We start from the raw sequence: 8,973 nt of genomic DNA, 5'->3' as shown, positions 1-8,973 counted from the left end.
ATTGGGCAATTTTGCAACGAGTAGATTTATTGTATTATTTTTAAATATTTTAAAACAAAACGAGGTGGAACGTTGTGAGTTGCTGCGGACACCGCAACTCTACAGTTATACCCGATACTAAGTCAGTATGGCTCTCCTCCGGCAGACGCCGCTAATATTAAACGACACGACAAAGAGTGCGTGCGAGAGAGACAGAAAATCAGTCTGAGCGTGACGTCGGGCGCTGCGTAGCCACTGAAAATTGATTTCTTGCTTTTGGCTACAAAAATGATCCGATCTGATCCAGATTCAGCAATCTGATAGATATGATCGTTATCTATGATTCTGCGTTTTTAGTTTTCTCGAATGTGCAATATTGTGGATGCAACAGATTTTCGTCTTTTGTGGGGGCGGAAGGGGGTGGGGCGAAATTCTGAGATATACGTTTTATAGTGAGATCTAACAAAAGTGCGGATACCAAATTTGGTTACTCTAGCCTTAATAGTCTCTGAGATTTGTGGATGTCCCAGATTTTCGTCCTTTGCGGGGGCGGAAGGGGTGTGGCGAAATTTGGACACGAAACGGTCAAGGTCCGATATCACAGGAGTGTGGATACCAAATTTGGTTGCTCTGGCTCTTATAGGTTCTGAGATCCTTGAACTCATATTTTGCAATTGACAAAACCGACCATGAAACCTGTGTGTTAGAGAGAGACAGAGCGAGAAAGAATGAAATTGTTTTCTTGATTCTGGCTTTAATAATTATACGATCTGGTTGAGATCTTACACTCTAGAACATATAGTCATCCCCTACGATTCTGCGTTTTTGGTTTTATTGTATCTTTAAAAATGTGGATGCCACAGATTTTCGTCTTTTGTGGGGGTGGAAGTGGGCGGGGCGAAGTTTTGAAATATTTTTGTAGCAGTGACATATCACAGAAGTCTGGATCCAAAACATCGTTGCTCTAGCTCTTATAGTCTTTGAGCACTAGGCGCTGAAGGGGACGGACGGACGGACGGACGGACGGACGGACGGACGGACGGACGGACGGACGGACGGACAGACGGACAGACAGACAGGGCTCAATCGACTCGGCTATTGATGCTGATCAAGAATATATATACTTTATGGGGTCGGAAACGATTCCTTCTGGACGTTACACACATCCACTTTTACCACAAATCTAATATACCCCAATACTCATTTTGAGTATCGGGTATAACGAGGGGGAACGTTGTGAGTTGCTACGGACACCGCAACTCTACAGTTATACCCGATACTAAGTCAGTATGGCTCTCCTCCGGCAGACGCCGCTAATATTAAACGACACGACAAAGAGTGCGTGCGAGAGAGACAGAAAATCAGTCTGAGTGTGACGTCACGCGCTGCGTAGCCACTGCAAATTGATTTGTTTCCTTTGGCTATAAAAATGATCTGATCTGATCCAGATTCAGCAATCAGATAGATATGGTCGTTATCTATGATTCTGCGTTCTTAGTTTTCTCGAATGTGCAATATTGTGCATGCAACAGATTTTCGTCCTTTGTGTAGGCGGAAGGGAGTGGGGCGAAATTTTGAGAAATACGTTTTATAGTGAGATCTAACAGGAGTGCGGATACTAAATTTGGTTACTCTAGCGTTAATAGTCTTTGAGATTTGTGAATATCCCCAGATTTTCGTCCTTTGCGGGGGCGGAAGGGGGTGTGGCGAAATTTTGAAACAAACTCGTCTCGGTACGATATATTAGGAGTCTGGATACCAAATTTGGTTGCTCTAGCTTTTATAGTCTCTGAGATCTAGGCGCTAATGTTTTACTCTAAGCAAAGCCGCCTATGCTACGTGTGTGTTAGAGAGAGACAGGGCGAGAAAAAATGAAATTGTTTTCTTGATGCTGGCTATAATAATAATACGATTCAATTCAGATTCTGCAGTCTGAAAGATATGGTCATTCTCTACGATTCTGCGTTTTTGGTTTTCTCATATCTTTAAAATTGTGGATGCCACAGATTTTCGTTCTTTGTGGGGGCGGAAGTGGGCGGGGCGAAGTTTTGAAATATTTTTGTAGCAGTGACATATCACAGAAGTCTGGATCCACAACATCGTTGCTCTAGCTCTTATAGTCTTTGAGCACTAGGCGCTGCAGGGGACGGACAGACGGACGGACGGACAGACGGACAGACGGACAGACAGACATGGCTCAATCGACTCGGCTATTGATGCTGATCAAGAATATATATACTTTATGGGGTCGGAAACGATTCCTTCTGGACGTTACACACATCCATTTTCACCACAAATCTAATATACCCCAATACTCATTTTGAGTATCGGGTATAAAAAGTGCAAACTAATTTCGCAAACTAATTTTCTGCATGTTAACTATATATGCGCTGGCTACATATTTGCTACATATGAACTACATGTCGGATGTAATTATCAACAGAGACACCTGAAGGGGAAATGCCACAACAACAGTGGCTACAGTCCAAAGTTGCCTGCTCTGAAACTATCAAAGCCGGTTGCTATTTTATTCGCTGTTAAGACTCAGCAAATAGAAGAAGAAGAATATAACGGTTGTGTAGTGTTACGGAGGGGAGGGTGAAATTTTGAATAGCCTTTTAAAAGGGGTCTGGACAACAGGAAAAAGCAGCCCCAAGAAGGCCGGTATTCCCGGCGAAGCGATAGCAAGATATGCAAAGAAGAAGAATCGAAAGCACAAGAGGGGTAAGTCTGAGGTAACAATACGATCGATGAAAAACGTAAATATAATTAAAAACTTTACTACTCTAGGAGTCGTTTGACGTACAAGATGTCACACACATTTTCGAAAATACACAGATACACATTTCTCATTTCTGGCTGAACTAAATTTCCTGTCTTGGCGCACTTCCACAAATTCTGGTGGTCTCCTGCGTATTGTTGCGTATATCAGATGAGTAAGATGATGAATAAGATATGGACTCAATTCAGGGGTGGCTGCATACTTCGGTAAGGATTGATTCACACCACATAATCCTATACTAAGCTGAGCTTTGGCCATTTCACAGAGGAAATTTGATTAAATTCAACAATAGTATTACCAGCCAAATTGAAAATGATCTAAAGATCGAAGAGTTGCTAACGGTGAGATAGATAGATAGTGATGGACTTCCCCTATAGCACCATTCAATTTGTACAGGAACGGAAGCAACTAGAGACAAAAACCGGCACGCTCACCAAACAGGTCAGGGGAGGTCATGGTCTCCGACTTAACGCGGGCTATTAAACGCATAGAGTTCGATAAAGACATGGATCTGAGAATTAAAGTGACAGCAAAAAAAGCACCAGCCGAAAAAGTGATTGAGAGCAGCCCCACCTCGACATCTCCGTCAAACAAAAAAAAAATGACCCAGTGTCGGTGATATGAGTTGATGCAAAAATCCCCTCCAGTGGTTCACAGGGGTTTCATTATCAACAGAACGTGTCGGAAACCTATAAAAGCATTCATCTCGGCTGAGATTGGCATTCAGAAAGCAAAAGATTCCAAACGATGAAGCTGTTCGCACTGTGTTGTCTGCTGTTCGCTCTACTCGGATGCCTGGTCTCTCCAAGCTATGGCTCGCCATTCCGTCACAGCGGAGGAGGAACTGGAAGACGCCTGGAGGAGCTGGAAATCCTTTCAGACAGCCGCCCGCACCACGTCCTTCCATCTATGACTCGCCGATCCGAAGACCAGGTCAACCAAAAACTATGTACGCTTAAATCAACAAATGTGACTGAATAAATTTACTACATATGAAAACGGAGAAGAGTGATTTTTGTGTTCTTATCAATGAAACTGAAATAGCCAGCCATCCAAAAGGTGATCAGAGCTTTGTTTGCCTTCAGAATCTGAATTAAGGTTTCTTAATTGACGATCTGTTATAACCCCCCATTGTGATTACGAAATATACACAATCATCATATGGGGATTTTTCTTCATATCAGCGAATAAAGTGTTTGAGAATTGCTGGCGTGATTCATTTATGATCGCTCAACGAATACTATTGAATTTTTGAGGCTCTACGTATATGGTTAAATATTTTGTAGCCTCACTTTAATTGTCAATCATGTAAGCGTAAATAAATATTTTATCCAAATTCCGAATCATACAAAATGTCTAAAATTGTGAATCTGCTAAGCTCGCACTCCGCTATAAGGCGTTTGCACCCACAGAAAATATACAACCTTCCAGCAGTCAAGTATGTTCTATAAAGACATCACATTGCATAATCTCCCATAAAGACATTAATTCTTTTTCAACCAGTCGATTTTCGATCAAATTCTCTTACCTAGGCAGTGTCAAGAGGTCTAACATCCCCTATATGCAAACGGTTTGTTAATAAGTCTAACATTTTCGAATTCTCCATCTAATAGATCTTCCATTCCAAAAGCAACGCGATCGGTTGGAAATTATACGCAAGAAAATCATAGCAGAACGAGAGTCACTTAAATCTAAAATTAAAAAAATTGAGAAACTTATAAATAATTTGGAAAAATTAAGATTGAGAAAAATTGAGAAACTTATAAATAATTTGGAAAAATTAAAATCCAACCCCGAAAGAAGTCATAAAGACACAGTAAATCAAGTTAGCCCTGGAAAACAGCTCTGTAGTATTGTGCAGTTTCGAATTCTAAATTTTGAAATTTTTGCCTATGATGTTTGGAACCGTCATCAAAGCCATAAGGCTTCTGAAATTCAGAGATGTCCAGCACACAAGCGGTCATCAGTGCGTATGTTCGGCTTTCCTATATTCTTTTATAACCTTTTTCCAATAACCAATAGACGGGGAGTAAGCCGGGACAAAACAGGAGAAGAAAAGCATCATTTTAAGAGAATTGTGAGTACTTGAATCAATCAATCAAGTTTTAACGAAGTTGTATATGCCTACGTCGAAAAGGAAATGGAACAACTGAAGAAAATTAGGCAGAATGTAATTAAGGATATGATGGCACAGATCGAGGCTCTGAAATACGAGATCAAAACCATTGACAGAGGGTTTTCCGAAGACAAAGAGTCAGTCAAAGAAGAGTTGTTGCAAAAAATAGAGCAGTTAAAAACTGAAATCGAGAAAATAAGAAAGACGATTGGAAAAAACGATTGAAAGATTGAAAGTAGGCTATCTTTCTAGTTTCAATCTGCCTCTGGCATTCCTTCACTAGACACTAAAATAAATTTCAAGTAATTTCAAAATTTTCATAGATAAATACATTTTTGTTTGGATTATTCTTTTAAATTCACCGAAAATTATCAGAAATGCAGAAATATCTTTGCAACACGCTTCGACTTTTAGCTCCCCCCAAATGTTGTTTTACACAGAGCTTCAAGTGAGTACTCAGATAATCGGGAAAAGTCTATTGCTGTATTCGACAATATTTATAGGAATGCTAGCAACTTCTTGTACGAAAGAGCCAGAGCCGGAGAAAATGTCCACTTCCTGAAAATAGTACGTATTTGTGATCTGTATCCGATTTGGTATTGGTGTGAATTGTTTAAACATTATCCAGCAAAGAGAACAACTGATGAAGCTGCGCTCCAAACTGATGATGCAAAAGGTGCAGGTCATTGCAAAGATCGACAAAGTGGATGAGCAGATAGAGAGAATAACGGCAAAATCCGATGAAGACCAACAGGCACATTGAAGGGGAACAGCACTAAGGAAAATACATAATATTTAATCTGAAATAAACTAAGAGGGCTATACCCGAACTGTTTTTTTCTTTCGTTTTTTTTATTTAAAATAATTTGTATATACTCATTTACATAGAAGCCTTTCAGGTCCGAGGGTTTCTTCCCCTCTTCAAAGTCCTGCCTGATAGTGGGAGATTTCTTAAAACATACGATATATATATGGGGCTGTTTTTGTATTGTTTTTGTTTTAATCATATATGGTAACAAATTGTTTTGCAGCGCAAATGATAAATAAAATATTGAAATGAACCTTCATTTAATATGGCATTCAAACAAACATCTATATGCACACACACATGTGCATTAGGAGAGGGAGAGGGCATACGTGTGGGTATACGTATACACAAATCAAAATAAAGTCTATACAAAGATAAAATAAATACAAGTTCAATTAAAAATCAAAGATGACTCGACAGCTGTGTGTAGGGCTGCTGCGCAAAATACAATACATAGTACATCCTCCTGAATAAGTCGGATTAACTTAAGAATACAAAAAGAATCGCCTATAGATATACTCGTACATGTATGTATGTACATATATGTATAAGCAGACCGTTAGTGGTGGTAGCAGAACGTAAAATTGAATTCAAGAACGTAAGTACAATACATTTGTGGTAGTTGAGCAACTTGGAGAATGATATTCCCTAGTACGAACTATAACTACAAACTAAAACTTGACTTGACTTGGTCAAGTGCTGGTGAGGCCAGAAGAGAGTGTTTTTGTGTATGGGTGGGTTGGGTGTGGGTGTGTGGTAGGCTTAATGGGCGGGCGGGCGGCCGAGCGAGCAAACGAGAGAAATATGGCATACTTTCGAGCGTCTCCTGGTCCTCCCTTCATCTGTGGCTTGGTTGGGTTCGGGTTGGGGTTGGGGTCTGTGTGCGGGATTCGCTTCTAGCTTTTCAAATACTGATCAACAATGCCAGGAATGTTGAGGTAGCATGTAACTCGGTGTCTCTGTTTGTGACTGTGGGTGTGTTTGTTCCTGTGTGTGTGTGTGGATAGATACGAATCCTGCTTCTAACTTAGGTGTAAAACACTATCTCTAACTCTAGCCGATCTCCAGCTACGCCCTCTACCTGCGAACGGATCCATGGAGTCGTCTGTTAAGGCTACAACTAACATAACATGAAACGCTGCTCTACTGACGCCCGCTGTGTCCTAACTGGGCAGCCGCTTGCTGGCCAGCTCCTTCAGCTTCTGCAGCGCCAGGGTCTTGTTGATCTCGATCAGGTCACGGCTGTGCTTGGCAGACTGCAGTTGCACCTCGAGGATCTTCATGCGCATAATGTGCACTGCAGGGCGACCACCTGAGCTTGTGCCTGTGCCTGAGCCTGAAGCTGCTGGATGGCGGCGGCGGCAGCAGCTGCCGCACTGGGGAACTGGCCGGTCCTCAAGGCGTTGAGAGCCTCCAGCGTGGCGGATATGTTGTTCATGTTGAAGTTGGCCTGGAAGCCGGACATGTCGGGTCCGCCCGGGAGAAAGCCGGCACCGTCGCCGGTACTCGCATCGAGAGCAACGGCTGTCGAGATCCCGTTGCGACTGTAATTGGGTGACACACTCAGACGCTCGCCACCGCCTAGGATGTCGCTCTGGTTGAGATGGTGACTGTTGTATTTCTCATCAAAGGTCTCGTTGTGCTCCTCTTCCTTGATGTCCACATCGCACATCTCCTGCGGTGGGGTACGACTGCTGCTTGAATGGAGAATATTGTTAACTATAGATATCCAGCCGTAGGAAAAGATCTTTAGCATTCCACTTACTCGTCCATGTCGTGCTCATCCCCATTGAATTTGTAGTCCTCGCGATACTCAAAACCCTCCTCCAGGGCCAGTGGAATCTTTGAATAGTCAATGCCATCCAAGGCCTCCGACTTGCAGGCCTTCTTCGCCTCCTGCATAAAGTCCCACACCTCGAAGGTGAACGGTGACGGCTTCTTGCGATCAGCCTCCTCTGCCCCGAACCTGGCTAAACGATTGTTATAGTCGAGTATCTCATTCCGGGTGCAAGCTGATGGAAGAAAGATATTTTAAAATGTTAGGACATTAATTTCTTAGATGAAAGGCATCTTTCTGATGGCACATACCCTTCATGCGGCGCCACTGCTCCTTGAGGCGATTGCAGGTGCGATCGGTGCCAAATTGATTTGAAAACTTCTGGTGTATGATCTTCCAGGCCTTGTTCTTGACGGCTGTGAGGCCGGCATCCAGGCGCTTGTTCTCTATGGTCCGCATATCCTTGCGGCACAGATCTAGCAGGTACTTTTTCTCCTGATGATTCCAGTTCTGGGTGCGTTCCCGTTTCTTGTACATGTTCATCGATGGATTGTTCATATACTGTGTCATCTCTGCGAAGGGGATGGAATATGGAATTTTAATGGTCTGGTAAGAAGGCGGCGGAGGGTTAATGTATAACTTACCCGTCTTCAAGTCGACGCCCTCCAGCAAACTGTGATTGGAATTCTGCCAGTTGGCGGCTATTTTCATAAAAGCCTCCAGATCGTTGGCCGTATACTGTTTGTTGACCTGCAGCGAGTAACGAGAGAAATGAGAATCGAGATATCACAAATGTGGGAGCGAGAATCGAATCGGAATCGGAGTCATTGATTAGTCCTCTAATTACCGGCAAATCTGAATTATAATTCCATTACCCCTTGGGTCTGTCAGGTACATACTTTGGCATGCAAAGCTTGTGCCACATTCCCCACCATAAGAAGCGCTGCTTTGAGACGCACTTCAAGATTCAATGAACCTGATAATGATGATGATGATGATGATGATTATCGGATCGTTTCGGCCAAACCCGAGACAAAATGAAATATTTCGTGTGTCGGAGTGATACTCCGGGCATATCAATTAAACTTTTTTGTGGCCATAGCCGTAGGAGTCAATGAAAACAAAAGGATTTTGAGTCTGGAATTGTTATTTTCTTCATCGTCGTCTCCATCTTCTGCTCTTCTCCCTCCCTTGCATTACTTCTGCCTGCTTGATTTATGACTTTGATATGACCAGAATGGAAGCGGCTGTAGATGCAGTCGCATTAATTGATTTTCAATTAGCGGACAGGAGACTGGAAAGAGGGGTGGGGGCACACAGGCATATCAGTCAGCAAATGTTTGCAGGCCATAACGAAAATGGGCTAAGAGGAATATGAATATGAACATGAACAATCAAATGATGTGAAAGAGACAGAGCGACCCACAGAAAACGACAAATAAATAATTCCATGAAACGCGTTTTAATTTATAAATTAACAAAACTCACACACACACGCACACACAGATGCG

At 42.4% G+C, this 8,973-nt stretch overlaps 2 protein-coding genes and 1 pseudogene across 3 annotated transcripts; 2 read left to right on the top strand and 1 right to left on the bottom strand.

Annotated features, from left to right (window-relative positions):
* The first annotated feature begins 2,775 nt into the window (after positions 1-2,775).
* LOC108158718 lies at positions 2,776-3,552 on the top strand. Its single transcript, XM_017291261.2, has 3 exons — positions 2,776-2,967; positions 3,027-3,102; positions 3,158-3,552. The coding sequence occupies exons 1-3, from the start codon at positions 2,912-2,914 to the stop codon at positions 3,242-3,244; spliced, it is 219 nt and encodes a 72-aa protein (XP_017146750.2). The 5' UTR covers positions 2,776-2,911; the 3' UTR covers positions 3,245-3,552.
* An 855-nt stretch (positions 3,553-4,407) lies between these two features.
* LOC117193086 lies at positions 4,408-5,712 on the top strand. Of its 2 annotated transcripts, XM_033397813.1 has the most exons (5): positions 4,555-4,727; positions 4,784-4,838; positions 4,899-5,325; positions 5,381-5,444; positions 5,506-5,712. In XM_033397813.1, exons 3-5 carry the CDS (start codon positions 5,255-5,257, stop codon positions 5,638-5,640), a joined length of 270 nt encoding a protein of 89 aa, XP_033253704.1. In that variant the 5' UTR covers positions 4,555-4,727; positions 4,784-4,838; positions 4,899-5,254; the 3' UTR covers positions 5,641-5,712. The 2 variants fall into 2 exon arrangements, with proteins under 2 accessions (XP_033253703.1, XP_033253704.1); XM_033397812.1 differs by lacking the exons at positions 5,381-5,444; positions 5,506-5,712 and having other exon boundaries at positions 4,408-4,727; positions 4,899-5,113.
* A 216-nt stretch (positions 5,713-5,928) lies between these two features.
* Positions 5,929-8,973, bottom strand: part of LOC117193089 — a 67,393-nt pseudogene continuing 64,348 nt past the window's right edge.

This window comes from Drosophila miranda, assembly GCF_003369915.1.
Source record: "Drosophila miranda strain MSH22 chromosome Y unlocalized genomic scaffold, D.miranda_PacBio2.1 Contig_Y2_pilon, whole genome shotgun sequence".
NCBI classification, from domain to species: Eukaryota; Metazoa; Arthropoda; class Insecta; order Diptera; family Drosophilidae; genus Drosophila; species Drosophila miranda.
Note: the sequence above shows the minus strand (reverse complement) of the source record. Positions and strands in the feature narration are given on the sequence as shown.

Coding starts and splice junctions, on each gene's coding strand:
- LOC117193086 (XM_033397812.1), top strand. CDS start 4,654: ATGATGTTTGGAACCGTCATCAAAGCCATAAGGCTTCTGAAATTCAGA. Junction 4,728..4,783: donor CAGCACACAAGCGGTCATCA/GTGCGTATGTTC, acceptor AATAACCAATAG/ACGGGGAGTAAGCCGGGACA. Junction 4,839..4,898: donor AGCATCATTTTAAGAGAATT/GTGAGTACTTGA, acceptor TACGTCGAAAAG/GAAATGGAACAACTGAAGAA.
- LOC108158718 (XM_017291261.2), top strand. CDS start 2,912: ATGAGTAAGATGATGAATAAGATATGGACTCAATTCAGGGGTGGCTGC. Junction 2,968..3,026: donor AGGGGTGGCTGCATACTTCG/GTAAGGATTGAT, acceptor GCCATTTCACAG/AGGAAATTTGATTAAATTCA. Junction 3,103..3,157: donor AGATCGAAGAGTTGCTAACG/GTGAGATAGATA, acceptor CAATTTGTACAG/GAACGGAAGCAACTAGAGAC.